Source organism: Gobius niger (assembly GCF_951799975.1).
Source record: "Gobius niger genome assembly, chromosome: 24".
Taxonomy (NCBI): Eukaryota; Metazoa; Chordata; class Actinopteri; order Gobiiformes; family Gobiidae; genus Gobius; species Gobius niger.
The window spans coordinates 8,434,403-8,460,981 of record NC_136875.1 but is presented as its reverse complement, the minus strand read 5'-3'; the positions used below and the strand labels follow the sequence as shown (position 1 = coordinate 8,460,981).

Here is a 26,579-nt window from a genome sequence, read left to right as displayed (position 1 = left end):
CCTCCCGGGGGTGTTGAAAGATGCAATGAAATCTAAAGGCTGGATAAAGTAAGACAGCAGCGCCACAAGGAAACCGCCGGTAGCCTACAAGACATGTTCTCATTTGTCGAACTCACGGCGCGATGGGGATTCTCATTCTACTAAATAAATATCCTTAGGTCCCCCCCCCCCCCTCCCTCCCTCCCTCCCTCCCCTCCCGCCCGTTACCGCCGCTGCTCCCGGTTCGCATACGCGCATATGCTGCAAGCGCTAACAGGCTGGAGGAGGGTCTGTCTCCGAGCGCACAGTGTCGCCGAGCGTCGCGAGAGGAGGAGAGGAAGGGGAGGAGGAGGAGGAGGAGGAGGCGGAGGAGAAGAGCTGGAGTCGGTGCCCCGAAGATGCCAGCGTGAAAAACGGATGCAAAAAAAAAGGGGGGTCGTCGATCGTGCTCGCTCCCGATTTTTTTTGGGGGGATCTTTACAACCGCGCATTTTGGATACGCACCGTTCGCTCCACACGCGCCGCTAATGTCGCGCGTTCCGGCCACCACCCCTCTGAACGTATAGCCTCCCCCTTGTCAATCATCCGGGAGACGCGCGCTCCACCGGCGGTCGGTAAGGCTACACGTGAGGGGGGGAGAGTGCATGGCGCGCCGGGCTGGGCCGATCCGCACAGAGGCTGAGCCGACGCTGGATGGTATGGACGGAAGGTCGCACGTCGCCTCGCCGTTTCCATCACTTTGATAAGGTAAGGCCGCGCGATGTGGTGAAGCTTATGTGCGCTCGTGCCGTGATGATGCCGACATTCTTTCGGGATGGGGGGGAGTGCGCGCAGATGCAGGCTCCTGGTTGCCACGCGGCGTCAAAAAAAAAAAAAAAAAAAAAAAGGGGACCCTGTTGTATCAGTTATTGTAACCTATGTGTAGCTATAGGGCCTTGCGCGTTCCAATCGTATCAATGTATGGAGACAGATCGTTATTGCTTTTCTGGACTTGGAGCCCCTGAACAAGCCTCACTGTCTCAATAAGTGACATTACTATGGCACATTTTTTCCCTCTGAATTCACGGGCTGTGTGGTGTGCATGTTTTATTGACGACGCGGTTCGAAGGTCAGGTTGAATCATCGGAGCGAAGGGTATGTCGCCTCGTGAGACAGTGGTCCTCAAACGTGCAGTACAGGAATCGTGGTGGTTCCTCTGATCTATTTGGAGTAGATTTTGAGTCGTATTCTTGCCCCTTCCGAGTTGTTTATTAAACATTTATATCGTTGTCCCACTCCAGGGTTTCCCAAGCGAGGGGGTCTGGGGTTCCCCGGGTTGAACGTTAAACTGTGGTCAAATTATTACAACCCAGTCCTCGATTCTAGCCATCAGCACTGGGGTGAAACAGAAGTTGGGCCTTGATGTGTAGTGGTGAAGAACTCGGATGAGGCAACTGTTGAGGAGGTTGATGAAGGTTCTCCCCTCTTCGTCATCTTCGGCTGAAAAGGAGAGAGGGTAGAAACCATCAGTTTGCCAAAAAGTAATGAATCCTGTAGCCAAGCCAGTTGTTTTGTGTAGATTTGTTAATTTGCGGAACAATTTAAATCCGATCATTTATCAAATTAATGCGAGGCTTTAGCTTTGAGACAAACTCCCTGACCTCTCCGCTGAAGTATTTACATCCGACATCAAGTATTTAACAGCATCCTCTACCAGGAACTTGCTTACCACCACGCAATAGAAAATGTGATTATTTGAATGGTTTTGAAGGGCCTATCTCGCCGGCCTGGAGACTAGTGGGAGACTAGTTGGAGACTCCAAATTTTTGAATCCAAATTTTAGCTGTTTTGACTAGGTAAGAAGTTCTTGGGCATTTGTCCTAGATTATTTCACTTGTTCTGAGATGTTTCTGACTCGTTTCGATACATTTCGTCCTTATTTCAGGTCATTTTCTTTGCCAATGGGGTAAGAAAATTGGTCTTATCTCATTGGCAATTTTACTTTCTTATTTCAAGTGAGATTTACCCTAGAACAGGTCTGAAATGTCCTCAAACAAGCAAAGTGAACTAGGTCCGATCAGGAAAAGTGTCTAAATGAGTGAAAACCGCTCAAAACAAGATACATTTCCTCAATTCAAGTCATTTAAGCCAATGCTTTTGGCTTTTTTGTAGTGAAGGAGAGCTCAAAGAGACACCATACCACTGTTTGACAGCTCTCTGAGACATTGCAGACGTCACAGAAATGTATCACAGGTTGAGGGCAACAAATAGTATTAAACACTATATACTGCATATTATTAAATACTATGTACTGCCACAGCTGCTTGAGACCACGTACTGGACCTCTCGGAGACCGCACGGAGACTCCACTGACTCACCGAGAATACCTGGAGACCCACCTTATTGCCAGGGGACGTATCAGAGACATCTCCGTGACCAGTCTCCATTTAGTCTCCAGGCCGGTGAGATTGGTTCATTGTATTTGCCAGTCACGGCATTCTCCACAACGTCTCCGCAACTGTCTCTGGTGAGAAAGGCCCTTAAGTGAATGAAGTTAAATGAAGAGGAAGTACTTGAGCTCACAACTTCAGCTCAGCTGAGCTAGCGTAGCCACATTGTGCAATTAGACAATTAGATTTAATGCGTGTTTTGGGTTGATTGGGGAAACAAGATGCAAACTAAACTCAATCTAAATGGACTGGGAGCTGAACCTGAGACCTTATAGTTCTGCAGAAAAAGCTGTTACCAATCAATCACTGTGCTATTTATATTCATTATTAAAGGAATAGGCCACCGTTTTTACATACTGAGATATGTTCTTACCTTAGCTTTGATGAGTTCTTCAGGACCTGTCTGATCTTCACCCGTGCCTTCAGTCACGTAAACACAGCACAGACGGCGTTAGCATTTAGCCTCTCCCTCTCTCCTCTATAGCTCCAAAACTGGTCAAGATAGAAGCTACCAAGCTCTTCCACGTTTTCCCTATTTAAATATGGTTACGTGAAGTGTTACACTACAAAGTATAATTACACAAAATTAAACAATGTGGATTTTCTAAGCGGATAAAAGGGGGAACTATATTGTAAGGCGTAATAATACCAGGAGTAGTTTGGCATCCGCACAGTAAAGTGAAGATTACTGCGCGGATTTCGAACTACTCCTGGTATTATTACGCATATATATCTCAGTATGTAAAAACGGTGGCCTATTCCTTTAAGCTAATGTGTCTAAAAAGTATTTCAAAAGCTAAAAATACAGTAGGTTCTTAGATGATACCACTCTAATCTGTAAAACTCGTATCTCCCGCAGTGACCGCCGCCCTTTAGCGCAGCCTTTGACCCGCGGACGTTGGGGAGGGGGGCAGGATGATGTGCGAAGTGATGCCCACCATCAGCGAGGGCGACTCGGGCGGCCCGCCGCGCAGCCAGGCCGGCGTCCCCAACGGGTCGGAGCAGGAGGCCAACTTCGAGCAGCTGATGGTCAACATGCTGGACGAGCGGGACAAGCTCCTGGAGTCGCTGAGAGAGACGCAGGAGACACTGATCCAGTCCCAGAGCAAACTGCAGGGGGCGCTGCACGAGAGGGACGTGCTGCAGAGGCAGATCAACGCGGCGCTGCCACAGGTGAGGAGAGCAGAGAGGTTTCTCCTTATATTATATTAAACAAGCGCGTGTGACTGGTTCGGCTGGATTTTTCACCAAGAATCGTATTGTAAATGGGCCTAGTTTGATTGTTTGGGATTATATTGCTTCCGTACAAAGTTGAATTGCGCTCCTTGTCTAATTTAGGTCTATCTTCCTGGTTTTAGAGCCACAATAGTTGTGTTGTTTTTATCTGGGTTGTACACCGTGTTCCAAATTATTATGCAAATTACATTTTTCTCTAATTTTCTAAATTGTCAACTCAAATGAGAGTCAGCATAATTTTCAAGTTTTTAACTGGTAGAGGATCATTTAAATGTGGTCATAACAGTATTTTTTAAAAATATATATATATAGTGAAAAAACTTGTTATGCAACTCATCATTTAAAAAAATGTTTTAAAGCTTAGAATTAACTGAAAATGGTCATTTGTTGAATTTGTAGCATTAGGAGGTCATATTTACTGAAATCAAAAGCTATTTAAGTCAAAAAAATATTAACAGGTAAAGTTATATTTTACCATGGGAGCCCTACTTTGATCAGCTTAAAAAATCTTAAATCTATTAAACTTGGAGAGTTTCTGCTTGGATTTCTTTGCAGGATGTCAGAATAGCCTCCCAGAGCTGCTGTTTGGATGAAAACTGCCTCCCACCCTCATAGAAGTTTTGTTTGTGTGGCTCCAAAGGTTCTCAATAGGGTTGAAGTCAGGGGAGGAGGGGGTCCACATCATGAGTTTCTCTCCTTTTATGCCCATAGCAGCCAGTGATGCAGAGGTTTTCTTTACAGCAGGACATGGTGCGTTGTCATGATGAAGAGGATTTTGTTCGGGAAAGCACGGCTCTTCATTTTGTAGCATAGAAGACAGTTGTCAGTCAGAAACTCCACATATTTTTCAAAGGTCATTTTCACACCTTCAGGGAGCCTAAAAGGGCCTAATGGGGCCGACCAGCTCTCTCCTCATGATTCTGGCCCATAACATGACTCCGCCTCCTTACTGACGTCACAGCCTTGTTGGGACATTGTGGTCATTCACCAACTATCCACTACTCCATTGATTTGACCATCCAGGGCTACACGGCCTCATCAGTGAACAAGACTGTTTGAAAATGAGTCCTCATGTATTTCTGAGCCACTGCAGACGTCTCTGTTCATGAACATTCAATGAACAGTTTAGGGGAGGCCCGGATAGAAGGTTTATGCACAACTGCAGCCTCTGGAGGGTCCTACACCTTGATGTTCGGGAGACTTCAGAGGCACCAGCAGCTTCAAATACCTGTCTACTGCTTTGTAGCAGCTGTTCTATTAATCTGATGTGTTTGTCTGGCAGAAACCGTCCATATTGTGCCTTTATCTGCACAAACCCGAGTGTGCTCTGAATCATCCACAAATCTCTTATCAGTATGATGATTAAGCTTAATCTTTCATGAAATATTGAAGGTTTTCATAAATAGACCAAGGCATTCAACTATTTTACGCTTTTCATCAGCAGAAAGACCCTTTTTCTTTCTCATATTGCTTGAAAATGATGGTCTGCTTTATAATATGGAAGGTCCTTTTTCAGTAGTTTTTTCATTAACTGAGCTTAACCTGAAAACTAATCATCCCAGGCGGCTGAGATTAATGTCAGTGATTCATAGAGCCCTGAGACACAAGACCATCCATGAGTTTCATTGAAAAACTTATTTTGTTTGACAATTTTCACACTGAAATACAATTTGCATAATAATTTGGAACGCGGTGTACTGTGTGAGAACCATTGTGTATTTTGTTTTGCTTTCTCGTTGGCTTCGTGGTTATCAAATTATTTTCTTGTAGTAGAGTAAACGTCATTTGGCACCATAGATCTACATTGTAAATGCGACAATTGTCAGACAATCAGACTCCGGTGCGCTGTTGTGCGTCAAAATACAACGCGTGTTTCTCCAGCGCGAACCAGGAAGTCCGAGGCTTCTTATTTACTCAAGTGGACAATCCTTATGGGGAGATCGCGTTAAACCCGGGAAGTGAAACTAATGGATTAGTTTCCTCGGTTTTACATCAACGTTGCATTTTCCAACCAACAAAGTGGAAGGTGTGTTTAACATTATTACCAAATGCAAATGCTAACAAATGGCTAACAGACAAACAGTATGACTTTGCAAAAACACAGTGAGTCCGACAATGGTTTAACCTGTTAGAAAATGCCGAGGACACTTCCAGCTTCTGTGTATTACAGGTCGTAAAAGCAACAAAAGCCCAGGAAGTAAAAGTTGGAATGATTCAGCAGCAGAAGAAACCAAATGAAACAGGATTTCTTCAAATCTGCATGAATGAAGTAAAATACTCGTACACAAAGCACGTGCTTCAAAGAGTGCATTAAATAACGTTTTAGGCAAATTTAATTAATAAAACAGTTAAGATTTATTTTAAGTAAAGAGGGCAGATAAAACACTTTTGGTTGTCTTATGCAAAGCTAATTTGATCTGTTTTCAGCCAGGATTTGAACAAACTTTTCCAGATTTCGGCAGTATAAAACTGAAAGGCAGCCTCAGTGTGTTTAGTCCTGACTCTGGGAAAATTGGGAGAAATTGTGGCCAAAATGAAGGAAAAATTGCATTAAAAAAAGAAAAAAAAAAGTGGAAAAATTGGGCAAAAAAACTGCAAAAATGGGGGGGAGGGATTTGGGAAAAATTTGGAGCAAGTTGGGAAAATACTAGTATTAAAAGATTTACAAAAATTGGGGCAGCAATAAGGAAACATTTGTAAAAAAAAAAAAAATAGAGGATGGAAAAATTGGGAAACAATTCAATTCAACTTTATTCCGGACTCGTAGGGGGACATTTATTTGAGGTGAACCATAACCATGTCAAACAGTACCTGCTTTTAATACCAGTAGTACCTAAACTCTTTTTTTTTCTGAAAGCCACACCGGTTTAATGGTACCCAAGCCCTAACTACAACCATAGATTCCTTCAATATCCTTAACCCTCATATACAGGTGATTATTATTACTTTATTACTCTATCGTATCCATACTCTGGTTGTGTATCTGTACATTAGAGTGAGAGATGAATGGTTTGAAAGCCGGGTTGCATAGTAGAGCCATAGAGAGAGACTGCAAGGTCCAGGCCACATGGAGAGAGCCACCCTTGGGCAGGACTCCCATCATTATCTGGAGCAGATCGCAGCCTCACCTCTGAAGACCCGGCCGCTGCATCTCCCCGGGGGAACAGAGCAAAATAAGAACATGATTAACTACAGTGTGCACCTCCTCCTCCTCCTCTTCCTCCTCCTCCTCCTCCTGCCGGGGCTGAGTACATCCAAGCTTATAGGTCAATATTCAAGGCTTGGGTTTGCAGGGTTTTGCTGCTGTGTGAGTGAAGAGATTAAAAAACAAACAAACAAACAAACAGAACATATATTACAGCAATTTCATTTTGAAGGGGAGACACTCGAGTTTTGGCTTAGATTGATCTGACCCAATTTTCCAGCCTTGTACTTTTTAACAAGGTTTCTGAAGTTTAGTTTAGTTTCTCTTTTCACCAAAGTTGATATACAGGTAGACTTGTTGATATATGATTGCCTTGCCTTGTGCGAGCTTTATTAAGCTTTAAAAGGCGAGGCTTTGGTCAAGCTTGTTGTTTTTAATAGTGCTTTATAAATTACCTGGATTGGAGATTTTAAAGGCCGAAAGATATAGGTTTAATTAAGGCAGATTTTAGGCTGATTTTTCTTGTCTGGTCCACAATCCTTTAAAAACTTGGTCACTTGGTCACTCCCGCAGTGGCCGATTTTATTTTTATGACTTTAGGGCAGTGGTTCCCAAAGTGGGGTCCGAGGCACTACAGCAAAGCCAAAGCTTGTCTGCAAAACAAGTACAACGCAAAAAGTTCATTTTGATGGGAAAAATACATTTGTCTGGACAAATGTACAAATTGAAACCAGTATTTAGCCGACTGTCATTACTAGATGTTACTTTTTATGTCATTATAGCTGTAAAATTATTTAAAAATCCTTTAAATGTAGTAAACTATTATGATTTGGGGGGCAACAATATAAAACCATATATTTAAACCTTGGTCAATCAATTATTTAGATTTACTTGTTGGCCATTATTATGCAGATTTTCACATTTATATTTCTAAAAAAATAATAATAATAATAATAAATAACAATATTATTTGTTCCAAAGGATCTGGTCGTCCTCTGTGATTGTGTGATTGTTGCGGTTGGGCAGGAGACGGGAAATAATGACTTTGTAATATTGTTGAATAAAGCACCATTGCTCATGTCTACAGAGACATGCATCTTCCTCCATCCCATAATTCGTCAGAGTCAGCAGCAGCAGTGCATCCCTGGCACATCGAGTGCAGTTACCCTATGACCCGCTGATCTAAATGCGTGGCATGATGTCACCTCTCTGAGAGAGAGAGAGAGAGAGATATGCAGCGTTGTGTCTTTTTCTCGTGGAGTAAAAATGGCCGCCTCTGTGCAGCGCTCGGGGACATGCATCTGCTCGTGCGCCGTCGGGAAACGAGGAGGGAGAGAGCAGCACTACAAAAAAGATCTGCTCTAGATTCATGTTCATTCATGTTGTTTTATTTTGAGTGATGATTTTCATCCTTCTAGTGATATTGTTTACACAGATTATTTACACACTGTGTAGCCTCCCCCTATAATAGACACACGACCTGTTACCTGAACTTCTGCTGCTTCAAGGAACAATCATGATTCCAAGACAAGAAGCTTCGTCAGCAACTAAAATGTATTCGGTAGCAGGCGACCCAGTGGGAGGGTCTTATCGAGTCTGCAACACTTTGACTGTCAAGTGCAGATGGCCGTTCACAAATCTCTGTCTATTCAACCGAGAACTTGCACAAACCAAGAATTAGATTTTGATTTTGCAATTTTTTGTATATAAATGTTGCATTTCTGTTTGGATTATCTGAATAAGTTTAAAAATATAACGCATCAGGTTTGTGCATCGTCCGGTATAGTGACGGCTCCGAGTCTTTGGGGATCTGTTCATTTCACTGAGCTGTTCGATAAAAGGCACACTTTTTGTTATTTAAACAATCTAAAATTACAATGGGACTGATATTTACACTGTGAAAAATGTGTTTGTGCATCTGGCTTTGACTTTAGTGCAGAAAGCTTTCACTCTGCTGTTGGGCTGATGCTTGTGTCCGTTCAGGGGAGCTCTGGTCTGGGTTAAATTGACTGAAAAAAAGATGAATCTCTTTTCACAATTGAGATCCGGGTCGAGCCGTTCACCTTAAAGAGCCTCTTGGCCATGAACGTGACATCACTAACCCTTACAGTAGTTACTTTAGATCAGGGGTGTCAAACTCATTGTGGGCCGCAATTGACCTCCCACGGCGGGTCGCAAGCCGCATAAAATAGAGAAAATGTTTCCAATAAATGAATAATAATGAGCTGTGATTTGGTCAAAGCCCCAACTTGACTGTAGCTTCATTAAAAACAACGTCTTACACTTGTATTGCACTTTACAAGCCTGTGTCACAAGTTCCTCAAAGTGCTACATAGTAGTCATTATTCATTTACTCCACACTCTATGGTGGTAAGTTGTATTTGAAGCCACAGCCACCCTGGGGCAGACTGTCCATTTACCACGTGGCTATATAATGTGTTGTTCATATCCTGAGCTCTTATTATGTCAGTGCCCTCTGCTGGACACGTGTGGAACTCTTTCCTTGTTTTAAATGTAAGGCCCCCTAGTGGCTAGAATGAGAAATATGGTTGTTCTTCAAAAAATCATAACTCCGCACAGGAATGGGCCAGAGACTTACTTTTTTTTTTTTGACATACTCTGGAATTTATGCTCTACAGGGCAGGGGCCGGATTAAATCATCTCGCGGGCCAGATCAGGCCCGCGGGACGTATGTTTGACACCCCTGTTTAGATCATTAACAAACAACGCCAAAACAGCATGCAGAAAAACAAATATATTAAAAACCAATACATTACATCATAAACATGATCATAAACGTCAAAGTATTCAAGAGCATTTTGATGTATAAGATGATGGGGATCTAAGGACACTAATCAAATCAGTAAGGTGTTGATTTGATTGAAATTCACTACGAGATGTCTCATTTATTTCTAATGATCTGTATTGCAGTTATTTCCAGAGCAGACATAAACGCCCAGTAGAACTAATCAAAATCTAACAGGCACTTCACTTGTGCTGCAAAATGGGTTTATAATATCATGATAATAAAGTTGAAATGACACAATTTATAAATTGGGAATTGCCTCGGCGACTGGATTAGAACTCCAGGGGGAGCTGGATGTGGCCCACGGTGGTCATTGATAAAAAGTCTCATTCTGATTCATAGAGAATACAGGGATGTTTTGGTCGAAGCAGAACACGTCATATCACCTAAATAACTACAGGCTTTGTCATCAATCTTCCATCGATTAACTCATGCGGCGAAAAGCGACGCATGTTTTTGTCAGATTTGGACTAACGCAGTGTTTCGTCCACGCGTCTTTTTTGGTGAAAATGCCTTCAATCAAGGCCGTGGGAACCCAGGGTGCTGAGGGCGCTACAGCACCCCCTGGTGGATCGTCAATGCATTGCAAGCAAGATTAACCTCTTTACTCCCGCCTGAACCGAGAGCATTTTCTCCAGTTCAGCCTTACCCAAATCCTGTAGGCCAGTGTAGCGCCTCATTTGAAAGCGAAGATCTACAAAACTCATCTAAATGGATCTTTTTCCTCACGTCATCAGATTTTGTTTTAAAAATTTTTGAGGGGGGTCTTCAACTAATTTTTGGACATTTTTTGTGTCATTTTTTGTCACATTTTTGGTCAATTTTTTGGTCAATTTTTTGGGTCATTTTTTGTCCATTTTTTTGTGTCATTTTTTTGTCATTTTTGTCAAAGTTTTTTTTTCATTTTTTTGTCTTTTTTTTCCATTTTTTGTCAAAGTTTTCTCACTTTTTTGTCACATCTTCATCATTGTTTTCGTCTCAGTTCTGTCGCTATTTTCACACCTTTTTTCCAGAAGCTTTTGGATTGGGGTAAAGCCTAGATCTACAAAACTCATCTAAATGGATATTTTTCCTCATGTCATCAGATTTGTTTTCATTTTTTTTCGAGGGGTGTATTCAACTAATTTTGGAAATTTATTGTCATTTTTTGGGTCATTTTTTGTCATTTTTTTTGTCATTTTTTTGGTCTTTTTTTTGGTCATTTTTTGTCAAAGTTTTCTCACTTCACATCCTCATCATTGTTTTCGTCTCAGTTCTGTCGCTATTTTCACACCTTTTTTCCAGGAGCTTTCGGATTGGGGTAAAGCCAAACTGGAGAAAATGTGCTCGGTTCAGGTGGGAGTTACGGGGTTAAACAAATAGGAAATAAGCAAAGAAATAGCGTTTTGGGGGGCAATCTTGTCTCTCAGCACCCCCTAGCCAAAACATCTTCCCACGGCCCTGTCTTCAATCCTTCATCCCTCATCCGAAAGCTCGCCGCGCTCGCTCCCACAGACGCATCGTTTTGCAGTGTACGGGAATAGCTCCTGTCATGCTTGTTTTGCCTCAGTCCTTGGCGCTTCACGCTGATGTTTTATTCCGGTGATAATGCAAGTATTAGTTATAGCGAGGCACACTTCAGGGAGCCCAGACACGCGCATAAAATCAACTGTCTGCTGCAAAGGCTCCGAGTGTTTCTGTGAACGAGAGAGAGAGAGAGAGAGAGGGGGAGGGGGGGGACTACGGGAGGAAGGGTAACCTGGAAAAGTTTGGTTTTGTACTCGAATAGGAGTCGGATTGAGTGTTAGCCATCTTTAATCTCAAGCCACTATTCAACGTCATGCTAGCAAATCAAAGATGCCGTGATCAACGCGATGTGAGGGTATTGGACACTTGCGGAGGACACTTTTGGGTTCTATCTAATACGTAACAAAATCTTTGAAAGTCGAACAAGAGCAAAAATTTAAAAAAAGCAAACAGGATTATTCAAACTTCCATAAATAAAGCCAAATACTGTTGGCATATTTTGCTCGGAAAGTAAAGGCAGTCAGTGAGGCATATTTTCTTCAAATTGAGGTGCCAAAAGATAGAAAGTTTAGTTGGCCATTTTATACTCACTGCTGCCACCTCAGGTCATACGTGTAACTGCACCTTCTATATTACCGTAAATTCTCTAATACTGGCCTGTATTCCATTAGCGGCCGGGTCTCTAACAGTGGCCGGGTTTGAGGCTGGCGGAGGCAAATTAAAGCCGGTCTCTAAAACAGGCCGGGGCTTTTATTAGAAACTATAGTGGTGGAAATATTCCCCATGTTAGGAATTTGTCTCATGCTCATGTAAATGAAAACCCACGTGCAGGAAGTAAACAAACGGGAACCCGGGCCGAGGGGGACGCTGCGGAGTTAAGCTGATCCGAGTGTAACTTTGACACAGATTTAGCCACTTTTCAAACCTCTTGTGACTATATTTGGAAACAGGGCAAACAACAAATGTTGTGTGACCCTCCAGGGTTTTAATAAAGTCACCATCGCGTCTTCAAAGCACGTCCAGCTGCTCCGTGTGCAGGTCAGTCCCACGCCTCAAAATAACTCCTCTGATCAGCGCGAGCGTCTCGTCTTCTCTCGGGTCAGTCTCATGATCGATCACAAACACAAACGCTCCGTCTTAACTCGCCTTTACACAAGATAACAACAAATAATCCGGTCCGCGGTAAAAACGAAACAGAAACCTACAGTGACATTGATGTCAAAGCTCCGCTAACAACAACGAAACACTTCCTGTTGTCCCGACAAAATAAAAGACGTCAATGTTCCAGCCGCTGGGAGAGGGTTTGAAATGTTAATAAATAAATGAATCTAATATTTTAGGTGCAAATGGACACAAATCTAGTTTTTCTTCGTTTTCCTGGTCTTCCGTTTTGCTCAAATAGAAATAAAGGCCTGTCTCTAATTGTGGCCTGGTTCCAATAAAGGCCTGGTCCTAGATGCCCTTGAGTAAATAAAGGCCTATATTAGACCATTTACGATAAGCTCGTGCATGACGCCAATTCGGACCGAAGCAGCAACGTTTTGAGTGACAGTGCAGGATTTTAGAGGCAGTTGGGGTGATGGGACCTATCCTAACCTAAATATACATGTAATGCTTGTTCAAGTCCAATTTAATTCTTTTTAGTAACATTTACAGCCATTTGCAAAATTCATTAAATGACTTTTAAAGCTTTTTTTTAATGTCTCACGGAAATCGAGATATCGTAAGAAATGTCAACATAACACGGAGTATAAAAAACTTCAGATGCCAAGCGTTGGTGCACAGGGAACGAGGAGGGTCTTTCTTGTTTCTCTCCTTCTTCTCATTCTGCAAACTTTCACATTATCACTATTTAAAGCAGCATGAATACGAAACACAAAGTCGTTCCAGGTACCAGCCACCATTAAAGGATCTGTACCGAACACATTTCTACGAGCACCCAGCCCTTGTTTTGAGTCAAAGTGCAAAGGGCCTGTGTTAACATACATTCACACCGAGCGTGGATTTAGAAACATTTGCTCCGGATTTGCACCTGAGCCTTTTGTTGTCGAGCCCCTGTTTGTGTTTAACCCAGTGCACATTTCCACCGCCGCAGAGGGAGGGGGGTGATGCAACAGTGGCGGGTGAAGCAACAGTCTGAGCTGAAGAAATAATCCTGACATATTGCTATATTTACCTTTGTCCCAGTATCACACAGTAGTCTTCGGTCTGTACAGAAAGTGTTTGTTGATGATACAGATAGAGAAAAATGTGTTTTTATTTATCTTTTTTTGTGTGTGTGTGTGTTTGGCCCCTTCCAAAACGAGCAGATTGGTAAGAGGTCTTACGCCAAACCGGATGTGCGTCAGCGTCCGCCATGATAAGAAGCGTCCGAATTGGGCTGTCAGTTAGGAAGGAGTTAGGGAAAGAAGCCTCAATGCTAACTATCATGGACACTTTAGCATAGGGACCTCTGATGCTAACTAACCGGTGATTAGGAGCTATGCAATCCCATAAGCCACTGCGCCAATCCCCCCACCCCCCTCGGCCCCGCCCTCGAGTGATTCATGCGCAACCATTGTTGATTGACAGGAGCACATTTAATAATAAAAATAAAAATAATTAAAAAAAAAGATTCTGCACAAATAAAAGTGACAGAATACATGTTGTCGTTGCCACAGCTCAGTCACATGTCAGTGTGTGTGTGGCTCAAATGAAGGCAGTTTGTGCTTTTGTTTTCATCTAGTAGAAACTTAAGCCACATGAATCATTTGCATACTGTAGTTTTATGAAACAGATGGGGAGATAGAATAACACTAAAAGGAAATGTGATGGCTCATTTGGATTTTTCTTCTTTTTTTTTGCCTTAAATGTCATTATTTTGTTGGACACTATACAGTAGGTGGCAGATGTGCTTTTGTTTGGCCTGCACTCCACCAATGACTTTAAAGAAGAAAAACAGCTGTTGGTGAAGTCACTTCCCCTTCCCCTGGGTTAGGACGGTCGAATTGGGCAAATGCTGCTGAAGCTCTAGTTCACTCACTGCATAGAGATCTAACAGTTGACACCATGAAAGGTTAAGGACTAGTTGCTAGCTTTAGTACTTAGAGGCTATAATTTAATGGTTTCAGACGCAGCCTCTGTGCTAGGCTCTGTGCATGGAATGTTTTGGCTAACTTCCTGTTGGCGAGTGAAGGGTAAAGACGACTTCCTGTCCACATTTTAATGTAAAGTAAAAAATAAAGCTAAAGTAAACCACAAACCGAATATGTTTCATAAAAATATGTTCAAATGGCAATGCTATTTTACCATTTGTTTGCGCTAGATTAACGTTAGCCTTTAGCTTCGAGGCTAAAACACTTAGAAACACACAAGTCTCCGGTTAAGCATTTACTTTTTAACATGTTGTAAGCACTTTTTCTGCCACGTATTATTGAAATATTGATATATTTCAGTAAGACACAGCTAACTCTCCACACGAATAAGAGAGAGGAACCGGTTGTTACCCTTGGACGTTAGCATCATGTGCTTTTGGGCTTAGCACCTTTCCTCAGGCCTCAATGTTATTTTTTACTCACACCAGGCTACATTACACTGGTACCTAGTAAAAAAGGCTTGTGAGAGTAAACTGAAAGTGTTTTTTTTTTTAAATCATCACGTTATAAACACACAGCGCGAGTACTTGTAGCAGGTGGTTAAAGCTCTCCCGCTTGTGTCAGCTGGGATTAGCTTGAAGTCTGTCTCCGCAGCACTCGAGTTAGCCGTGAGTGCGCGCCCCGGACCGTGATACAACATGATCGCATCACAACTGCCGTACGACAACATGGCAACAAAAAGACGCACACAAAACTGCACACTGGACTCACAACATCCTGCGGCTGTGTGTTTGGCCCCGCCACCTCTGCTGCAACCTCCCTCCAGCCATCACAGCGACTGCCTGCACATTTTGTTCCATCCTTCTTAATGTTGCTATCTGTGACCATTTCAGTTTTCATTCCAATGTGATTTATTCCTCAGTTCTAAGCCCGATTTGCATGGGATTAGCAAAACCTAAGTTAAAATTACTGACGTCCTCGTACTTTCTATGGCAGTGCCACTCCGCCATGTTGGTCTTTGGGAAGGTAAATATTTCCCAGATTCTTCCTGTGCATTTGTCAGGTATTAATACTTCTGAAAATATGACTCATTTAGATGGATAACACCTGTTGTAAGTAATAATTATAATTTTATTTAATTGAAGCAGTCATTTTAATGAGAAATGTTGGGCGAAAAGATAGATACAGACGGCATCTCTGGAATCGCCCATATATGGTCATGTTTGAAGCAGTTGAGAGGAAAACAAAGAGGAGAAAAATTTAAACTTTCTATAATTACTCCAAAACTACTTAAACAAATGCTGAATTATGAATATATAAAGATACAAAGACATGGAGAGGAGTGGTTCAACAGCCCACAAACACCTAGATAACGGAGAATGTCATGTTAGCATCATGTTACGTGCTAACGCTAGCTATGATGCCGTTTTTTGCTTCTACTGAACAATCTGCTGTGAAAAAACATCCACGGACCCGATTTAGACTTGACTTTTTTGCGTAATAAATAAGTTTATATGAAAGATTGTGTTGTGTCTTCCCCCTCGGCCACGCCCCCTTGTTTGACGCGATGCCGACTGTACATTGGCAACCGTTTAAAAATGTTTACCTCTATTTATGTCACTTCCTGTCCAATAAGGTATCTTCGTTGCAACGTAGATACCGACGGCATCTTTGGGAACGTTTGTTGTTAAGTTCCTTAGCTGCCAGAGGGAAAACAAAAGGGGAAAATAACTATTTCACCGGATGCTCCACAACCACTTTAACAAATGCATAGTTATGGATGTCTACCACATAAATATACAGAGACAAGGTGAGGAACAAAGGGGTTCAAATTTGTACATATAACCGGATGCGTTTCTAACATTAGCTTCATGCTACATGCAAAACAGCTAGCTTTGAGTGCCGACTTTTCTGCTGCAGATTTTGGACTTTATTTGTGTGTGCTCTATGATGTCAAAAAATTGTGAAAAAAAAGGAATAATTTTCATAACTTGTCACCGGTTCTGTTCATTACCTTTATGGACAGAATTTCTAGGCGCAGCCAGGGGCCGGAGGGTGTCCAGTTTGGGAGCCTCAGGATCTCATCTCTACTGTTTGCAGACGATGTTGTTCTGTTGGCTTCGACAAATCCCTAGCGGCCGGGATGAGGATCAGCACCTCCAAATCTGAGGCCATGGTTCTCCACCGGAAAAAGGTGGCTTCTCCTCTTCGGGTCGGTGGGGAGTCCTTACCTCAAGTGGAGGAGTTCAAGTGTCTCGGGGTCTTGTTCACGAGTGAGGGACGGATGGAGCGTGAGATCGACAGACGGATCGGTGCGGCGTCAGCAGTGATGCGGTCGCTGTATCGGTCTGTCGTGGTGAAGAGGGAGCTGAGTCGGAGGGCAAAGCTCTCGATTTACCGATCGATCTACGTTCCCACCCTCACCTATGGTCATGAGATCTGGGTAATGACCGAAAGGACAAGATCGCGGATACAAGCGGCCGAAATGAGTTTCCTTCGCAGGGTGGCTGGGCGCACCCTTCGAGATCGGGTGAGGAGCTCAGTTACCCGGGAGGAGCTCGGAGTAGAGTCGCTGCTCCTTCACGTCGAAAGGAGCCAGCTGAGGTGGCTCGGGCATCTGTTCCGGATGCCTCCTGGTCGCCTCTCGCGGGAGGTGTTCCAGGCATGTCCTAGTGGGACAAGGCCTCGTGGAAGGCCCAGGACACGCTGGTGGGACTATGTCTCCGAGCTGGCCTGGTGTCGCCTCGGGGTCTCCCCAGACCAGCTGGAGGAGGTGTGCATGGACCGGGAAGTTTGGGCATCTCTGCTGAGATTGCTGCCCCCGCGACCCGGCCCCGGATAAAGCGGAAGAAAATGGATGGATGGATGGATTTTCGCCCTTCCTTCAACCTCGCTAGGCCACGCCCCTTAGCTTAACGCATTTGCTGTATGTTTCTATGGAAGCTTTTAAGGGAGGGTTTGGATGCGTTGGGTGCAAAGTTAAGGATTGACGAGGCGGCGTCAGTGTGAACGGATTAAAAGGGAGCGGCAAATCCCGGATAGCGTGGATGTCATTTTGTCGTATAGTGTGTGGCTACTGCAAAGCACACACAAACCTAGCTTAAAGTAGATGTAGCGTGAGCAACATGAATATTTAAAAGAATTGTCATTATTCAGCGTCATCATCTGTTCGTATTTCAGAAAACAAGTCGGTAAGAAATGTGTGGATTCCTGACAATGCTTATCCCATGCCAATGCTGATAAAAATGACTGACATCCTGGAGGTATTTTTAGTTGTTCCTATAGGTCCCCAGGTAATTCTTCTCCCTTGCGAACAGGGCTCTAGTATTTCTCGGTGTTCATTGTTGCAGCGGAGTTCCCCTTTTTTGGTCCTGAGTTATGGAGTGATGGATTAAGGCTGGCGTGGCAGAGGAGGCTTTCTCTTTCCTCCCTCTGATCTCTCTGTCCGCGCTGAACAAACATGCTTTTCTCTTTTCCGAAGGTGCTGCTGTTACTGAACGCTGCTCTGTGCGGACTCCTGACTCTGCTCCTCTGACCCAGAACTGTCAGGTCCCACAGCGCGCTTTAAATGCCCACACATTCACTCCCGGGCAACCAGACTGTGGAAGCGTCGGAGACACTGCTCAGAGAACCACGGCAAGGACGCTGGAAACAGAGCTCGATGGTTGGAACGAAATCGAAACGAAGCAAACGTTGTCTTTAGATGTAGCTCAGAACAATGTGCGGCGGGGTCACTGCCGGTAAATCCATCATCCAAATGCTTTTGCGTAAACGACAATGAACCCACAATCCTAAGATCTGTTGGGCTGACGTTGACAATGTGTTGGACAACCACAAGTAAAACACAAGCCATAACCCCTAAAACCCACGTATTTCTCCCTCACGACCCACCATCATCCCAAAATGGCAGGCTGCGTTCCTATTAATAATGTTTTTTCATCCTTTAAAACAGTTAGAATCCGTAGTTTCCTATAAGGATTGGAAAAAACAAACAAGCAAACAAACAAAGAACGTTGCACGTGCCATTGAAACCACTGCTTTTTCAGTGGTAGACAAATATTGTTCGAAAGACTTGCCACTCACTTTGAAAACGGTCACGTGACGCACCTTTGGGTCCCCGCTCACCAATTTGAGGACCTCTGATTTAGACCAAGTGAACAAGTTGACAATCCAGTATCTCAAACAGCTCTGTTGATTCAATCATTGATCATATTCACAGCAATTTGTCAAAAATCCTTTTTTGGCTAAGGTTCGCGACCCTCTGAGACTTATGCTGCGGACCCCTTGTGGACCGCGACCCACCAGTTTCACCTGAAGTCAGCTGATATTCCGACGCAAGAAACAAAACAAAATGTTTCAATGACTGGAGGGAATAAAACTCATCTTTCAGGGGTACAGGACTGGACGATGTGTTTTTTTTAAATTCTCATATTGATCAATTTAAATTTTCGATTTAATAGACTTTTGTCATATTAAGGAAACAGGCCACAATTTTTCCATACTGAGATATGTTCTTAGCTGGAAGAACTTGGTTGCTTCTAACTTCACCCCGTTTGGAGCTATAGGAATACACTGGGAGAGGCCAAATGCTAGCAACATCTTTGGTCGTTTCGCGTGACTGAGGGCACACGCAAACACCCGACAGGTACGCATCAACTCGTCTAAGCTCAGGCAAGAACATATCTCAGTATGTACAAACGGTGGCCTGTTCCTTTAAAATAAATACATGTAACCGAGTCATGCACTTAGACACATCGCCTCAGCTCAAACAAAAGCAAATGCCTTTTCCTCCGGTTTCATTCGACCCACAAAAATCTCCCATCGTCTCATCCAAACTCCAAAACTAGGAGCTGTTTCCACAAAAGAAAAGACTGTAAACTTGACGATTATGAAGTTCGATGTCAGTTATTGAGATTGACCAAAATAGAGATTGCAATTTCAATTAAATTTTATTAATGGCCCTTCAAGGGACTGTCTCTGAAAGATCCTGTACGCCTGAGCTTACTCAAACAGGTATAAAGGGATATGTTTGCACTTTTGTAAGCCTATTCTCCTTTGTGAGCTTAACAGTTTTTATTCTTGCCTTTGTGATCTGCTCTCAACCACCACACTGAGACGCAGGCTAACCACTCTGCCACTGTAAATCTTCCCAAAACACATACATTTTCCCTCCGATGCGGCGCTGCTCCACCCTGCAGTGAGCTTTCAAATTGAACACTTTTCCACTGTTGTGAATAAATAGCCTCGTCATCTCAACATCAGAATTGTGTCGCGCTCAGCAGCCCCCCCCCCCAAACCGTGAGATGTTTGAATTTGCCACACGCGCGCCGTCCGAGATTAGGATGGATATTTTCATTAGCCGAAGAGAATGGAGTCTCAGATTAACATGTCAGGCCATTACGGAGCATAATGCCTCTAATACAGCCCATAGAGAGGCAGGGCTCGTGCTTTCTGCTTTAGACAAATGGGTTATTGCAGACACACAGAACTGAAACCAACACAGATGAATCAAAACAGCACTCCAGGTGTGTTTTTGCTGAGGGTTTACCATTATAGCATAGTCAAAACCTAAAAACAAACAGTTGGTTTTTCACAATATAGTAGTCACTTTAACACCTGTTTACAGTAAGAGTTTGTATGATTACAAAATGAGGGGAGAGACACAGAGAAATGTCAAAACTAAACATTCAAGTTCCCCACCCTCCTCTTTTCATTGGACCTGAAAGCCACTCCTATTTTGCAAATTAAGGAGAGGGAGAGAGACATCTCAAAAGTAAAGATTAAGCTCTGTAAAGAGACGGGGAGGGGCATGGGTGAGTGGGGAAAGACAGGTGAGGGAGGGGGTCTGAACATTGTTTACCACTGACACCTACAGACAAAACTAATTCCCAGATTACCCATAGCTGAAGGCAGCTATAGGTAATCTAAAAGGATTTAAAAAAAAAACGAAACATTTTCTGGGAGCAGCCCCCCTTGAAGCCCTGTCCATACGAAGTCAAGCTCCAGTGTATCGTCCATACGAGCCCGGCGTTGTGGAGGTCTGTAAGCGACTAGGTTCCAGAGTGGAAAGATCTCAAAACGCCGTTTATGTGACGCCGTTGTTACGACATCTCCACAATTTTTACTAAAACGATGACATCACAGCGCCAGAGTGGTGTTTGTTATCCATAATCTACTGACCTTATAATGACTCATGGATCTATGATGGTTTTACTCTGCTCCTCTTTGCTCCACTGCAGTCCACAAGCATAAACTGTAAAAAATAATGGACGTCTTATGCTCACTCCTCCCCGTTTACCATAATGACCACGGTCGTGGGGGAATTCATGGCGGATTTACAGACTCCCCCACCCCAGCTCTGACGAAGCATGTTCCTAAAAAGGACATACGGGCGGGATCTTCACTGTAGACTCGGCCCTTGCGTGATGTGTAGCTCGCGCTGCTCCAATGCTAACCTCATTAATACGAGATTTCAAAAATTCTTTTTACGAAAACCAGCCTGGTTTCATAAATTGTGATTAACCCAGCGTTATCTCAGGAGGAACATCTAGCCTAGTCTAGTGTTGAAAAAATTGAAACCAGGCGTTAAAGTTGTTTTTAAGGTGTCTAAACTCCAATGCTTTTCAATGGGGGCCTAGTGGCGATATGGAGGTACTACAGCAATGGCGGCCCCCAGTGTCGTGGTCATAAAGCAGAGCAGCCAGCGCCCATTGTCCACAAGCCACAGGTGACAAGTAGAAAAACACGGAGTCAGTCTGTGTTTTTGGACTGACAGCAAAAGTCACTGACAGGTTATTCTGCTTTAGTCCTGTTACGTCTGAAGAATAAACTCGTCTCTTCTGTAGATCGTAAATCCTTGAATCAGTTTCATTTTCACTGTTTACGTTCCACAAAAGTTTACTGCGCATGTGCCCTCTACATGTTGTTCTATTATCTGTGTTAGCGTCACAGCGCCTCACACAGGCCTGGAAGATGAATTGCGCTTGCAGACCTGAGACGACCCATGTGGACGCGCACGTTTACTAAGCTGCTTCGTGCTTACAAACAGTTTCTGAAAACGTTAGCGTTTTGTCTTCGTGTGGATACAGCCCAAGTCTTATTGCGTGCGTTGTGCGACACTTGTGGAAAATGGTGTTGGGGGTGAGGGTCGCCGTGGAAAAGCAAACTTGCCTCCTCCAGGCAGGGGCGGACTGGCCATATGTCCATTCTGGAAGAGCACAGAAGGGCCACTGGCTCTAGGGCCACCGGTCCCGCCTCAACCGAGCTTTACCCAAATCTAAAAAATAAAAATAAAAAAGCATCAAAATAGCGAGAAAAAGAGGATGAAAAGTCAACAAAAACATGAGAAAAACATGGACAAAAAAAACCCTACAAAAACATGAGAAAAACCACACAAAAAATGATGGAAAAAATAATTTAAAAAACAACTAAAATATGACAAAAATGTGGCGACGTGACGAAAACCTCTCCAGTCGAGAAGCTTTTAGATTTGGGCCAAAAAAAACATGAATCTAAAAGGAATTCCGTGGAGTATGGTGCACCACAGGGTTCAATTTTGGGACCATTATTATTTATTATTTATATTAATGATTTTGCTTCTGTTTCTACGACCACCTTTCCCGTTCTTTTTGCTGATGATACCAATCAAAAAAATAATAATAAAAAGCCGAACTGGGGAAAATGCACTCGTTGATGTTACGGCGGGTGGTGAGAGGTTAAAATATGTTTTTGTGGAAGTGCACAATTACGCTAATTTGGGCCAGGCTAGTCAGAGTCCAGGGCTGTTTTTCAGTCCCAGTCCAGCCCTGCCTCCAGGTGTCCGCGCTGCTTTCAACCACATTCAGCAGCGACTTGTGACAAATATCATAACGTGTCAGTAAAACCGCTGACCCTCTGATCTCCTAAATTCATTGTCATAAACCCTCTAGTGCATGACATAGACACACAGTGAAATTTGACCTAAAAAATTGTCAAACCACGTCAAGTTTGCACAGCGAATGGCCAGCTATTATGCAATTATTCAATAAAAAATAACATCAAATGCCACAGAAATAGATAATTGATGAGATAAGTAGACTGAACGACATGTCCCAACTTAACCTGTGCCATCCAGTTCAAATGAAGACGGCCCATAAACTGCCATCGGTTTGTCCTGGATCAGAGGTGGGCGCTCTGTAAATTAGTTTGGGCCTGTTTGGACACCTGCTCCAGTCAGACACAACACCGCTATTTTTAACCGTTACATACAAATACAAAACACGTACAGCGCGAGGGAACGGGATAGAGCGGAGTCCCACTGTTCTTCCAAAACAACATTTTTTTCTCCTTATGTTTTAAATTCTCCTCAGCATCCCCGCAAAGATACAGAGTAAAACCTTTTGCCAGACTTTGCCTTTTTCATTAATATTTGTGCTTTGCTCAGACTGCGCACTGGCCCGCCCTGTTTGGCCTCATGATTCCCGAGTTTGCCCCGCTTTAATAAAGTCTCGGTCTCCAGCCTCTCCCTTTGGTTTATCCAACTCATCAATAACCCAACACTCCATTAAAGAGCGCTTCACACTCCTTCAGCCGAGCTCCGCCACAGCCCCGGAGAGAGACGTCCACCATGAGAAGCTGCTAGGACTGAGGACCAAACAATAGGGCGCACCAGATAATCGCAATCGAATAGAGGCCAATAGCAAACTACAAAGATTCCAGATTTTTAGACAGTACAAATACATTCTTCAGACTCAATTAAACAAACTAAACCAATCAGCGAAGGGCAGGCGTGTGCTGGTGTTATTCAGTTCTGTGTTAATATCGAACAGGGTTATAAATCACAATATCCTTGTGTATAAAAAAGTACAGACAGGTATTAATATGGACTTGCCAGGCTGACAGGACACCCCTCTCTGTGAGGTTCTCACCGTGTTTAGTCCTGACTCTGGGACCAGCAAGACACCACTCCCTCAGGTTATCATACATGTCTGATCTGTACTCTGGTGCCAGTCCATGAAGAGACTCGTGCACAGTCAGAGCTGTTTCAAAGTCTATAAGCCAGTGCTGGGACCTGAGCACTGGACTAATGTGGTGGTATTTCCTGGTTTGCAGCAGCGTTCCGGATGTACTGCAGCTGCCTGACAGTAGTGTAACCTACTGAAGACAAATGGATTTAGTCTGGTGTAAGGCCCTTTCACACCTGGTCGGGCAGGTTTGGTCGGCGTCGGGACGTGTTTGGTGTGGACCGCACCGTCTGTTGTAAATGGTGTCTGTGGAGGTCAGTGAAGCCAGTTTTGGCTGATTGTGTTTGTCAAATCGGCGACTCTCGTCACCGCACTAGGAGTGCTGTGATCGAAACAGCTGGATATTAGAAGAAGAGTTTATGAGTGTGTTTATGAGTTATTAAACTCTCTATATTTGGCTCCTTCGTGCTAATTTTGCCTACATGCACTGCACACTTTTTTCAACTATCTGAAAAAATACAAACTTTTTTGTGACATAAACAGAAATTAAAAGGTGACGGGACTCTCTGAGAAAACAATTCACTCTCCAGAGACGACCACCACACAGCGTTTTTTTTTTTTTCAATTTACTACTTAACATTATGTGCACGCGCACAGTGCAGCTATCAGCTCGATCTGGGTTTCAGGTCGCTTCAGTGTAGATGTTGCTCTTAGCCGGTGAGACGGGGGCAGACGAGAGGAGACCTGAGCAGACAAATAGTTGCCCTGCCCCCCCTAGACAGCGACAGTACGTCGGGTTGGTGTGAATCCTCCTCTAGACACTACAGTATATTTCTAATTCTGGATATGTTTTTTTATGGTTAACAGCATTCAGTGTTATTGATTTTAGTACCTGTTAAAGTTCAGGTCAAGTTCCAGAGTCCCTTAGTATTACGCCTGGATTTCTACCTTGATTTTAAGGCAGGGGTGCCCAAACTTTTTGTCTCCGAGGGCCAAAATGTAAAAGTGCCTCCGAGTCGCAGGCCAAACACGGCGATGTCAAGCACGAAAAACACATATAACTGCAAATTATAAAGTTACTTTATTTTATTTACTCTTGATGTTTTCGAGAGCCTACATTTGCATTTGTTTCTATCTATGCAAATAACATGCTATAATAAAACAAATGGTAACAATGGCAAAAGCCTAGTTTTAGTAAAACAAAATCAACCATTGTAGCAATTTAGTGCAAAAAAACCCACCTGTATCTACAGCACCTACAGTGAAGAAAATGCCACATTATTAGATTATTTTGAAAGTGTCAGTTCAGCATCAATTCTTTTATAAGTCAATTTTAACATGTTCTGTTGTTGATCTCAACAACTTTTGCAATAAAAAAACTGAAAAACTGTGAAGGTTGATGCTACAACGCTCTGTTATTGATAAATACCAAGACACCACAGTGTTTCTTTATAACTTTGAAAGGAGTGAAACAGCGCCCCCAATTAGACGCTGGTGGTCAAAAAGTGTACTGCATCCATATTTACCATTGAGACACTTTGGGCACCCCTGTTTTAAGGTTTTAGGGACAGACTCAAGGTGACACTTCACTGAAAGATCAATGCTCTTGGACACATTTAAACAAAAAATTGCAAATAGACATCAGACAATTACGCAGCTAGCTTTGCAAAAATAGTCTTTACTCATACAGCACATGGAAAGGCAAGGCAGGTTTATTTGTAGAACAGAATTCATACACAATTCAAAGTGCTTCACAGTTGCATAATACTCCACATACTTCTAGTGTTTGTACCTTTTCCTACTCAAGTCTACAAAAGCTGAAAGATCTCTTTTGGCAATCCACATTTTTCCTTTGTGTTTGTCTAATTGCTATTTCCGCCTATAAGCCCTGCCGTACTTGTTTATGCAATACAAACCCTTAGGCGTTTTCTACCCAACCCCAGACATCGCCGTGTCCCGCTTCAATCCAATTACACACCAAAAACAACATTACATCATATTTAACAACAGCAATCAGACATCAGACCAGGCTTCCTCCTGCCTTTATGGGACAATGTGGTGAAGAAGGTTGGGCTACTGCTCTAAACATGTGGGGGCCGATTAAAAAATAAAACATTGCAATTTCTTGTGTTGGACGTTTCGCTTCTCCTCCAAGAAGCTTTGTCAGCAATGAATGATCGATGAGCCTTGTTTGGCAGCAGGCATCTCCAACCCATCACACATCGTTTCTTATGGTCAGTCTGCTGTGTGAACGCTCCAATGTCCCATGATGCTTTGTGCACGAGAGAGAGCTTGCCTGTGGGCAGTTGGCCTCATGCATGAACGCCCAGGTCGGCTTTGTTCCTCCATGATGGGGGGGGAAACAATATTGGAGTAAAGTGGAGAAGATGCATCTGATTGGTCGGTCTCCTGATCCAAAATGTGATCGTGGCTGTGGAGAAACACAGAGAGAGAGAGAATCACACACACATGAAAGTAAGGGGCTGCGGAGAAGAGGAAGGGAAGAGGGAAAACTGGGTTGTTGCGGGAAAAGTGGAGCATGAAGTGAACAGCTGAATGTCAAGGCAAGTTTTAGGAGGCAGATGTTGAGAGTGGAATTATTAACGTTGATTTCCCCCAAAATGAAATACATGGTTAAAGTTCTGATCGTTGTCCCTTTGTCAGAAACATACCTAAAGTGCTCCATCTGATAGTATTAACGTGTCACACCTTTCGGGCGACTCAGCATTGATATGTTTTGTTATAGCTTTGAAGAACAGAAGAGTGACCCTAAAACACTGAGGTCAGGGCTGGTGAAGCGTTTGCCTGGAGCTCCCCCTGCAGGCGTCATGGCGTCAGGATGAACACACATTGAGCGCAGAACTGCTCGGAACCGATCCATTGTTGGATTTTGAGCTTTAGAAATCTGGAGTTGGACAGTTTCAGGTTTATAACCAGGAAGTAGAGATGGGAGCAAAACATTAGTAACAGAAAAAAACTGTGAGAATACAGTGAAATAAGCTTCAAGGGATGTTTTTGACTTGTAAACAATGTTATAACATGGCCTGGATTGGTGCTTGGTTTTAGCAGCCTCCACAGGCAGCGGTGTGAATTGTCAGTCTTAAACTGAAAACAAGCCACCATTTTTAGCTGACGACATGCTATCTAGTCAATAGCGCTGTGAAGAATCCTGTTTGAGTGCTCAACTGCTCAGAATTCTTTAATAAAATTCTTCTCCAGATATGCTTTTGATGGGAAATACGATAAAAAATGATTTTAAAAAATGTCAATTGTGCACAAAGCCGTGGGAAGATATTTTAGTTAGGGGGTGCTGAGGGACAAAATTTACCCCGAAAACGCTTTTTCTGTGCATATTTCCTATTTATTAATATTGCCTGCAGTTCCCAAACTATTCACCAGGGGGTGCTGCAGCCCCCTCAGCACCCTGGGTTCCCACGGCCTTGATTGTGCATGATGTTTCCT

General features: G+C 43.3%; 1 protein-coding gene across 4 annotated transcripts in view; it reads left to right on the top strand.

The window, feature by feature from the left end:
* Window positions 1-502: 502 nt before the first annotated feature.
* Window positions 503-26,579, top strand: part of ppfia4 (PTPRF interacting protein alpha 4) — a 142,206-nt gene continuing 116,129 nt past the window's right edge. For all 4 annotated transcript variants that reach the window (XM_079582139.1, XM_079582138.1, XM_079582137.1 and 1 more), the window contains exons 1-2: window positions 503-726; window positions 3,268-3,581. In XM_079582139.1, coding sequence (XP_079438265.1) covers window positions 3,324-3,581 — 258 coding nt within the window. In that variant the 5' untranslated portion in view covers window positions 503-726; window positions 3,268-3,323. The remainder of the gene's footprint in view (window positions 727-3,267; window positions 3,582-26,579) is intronic.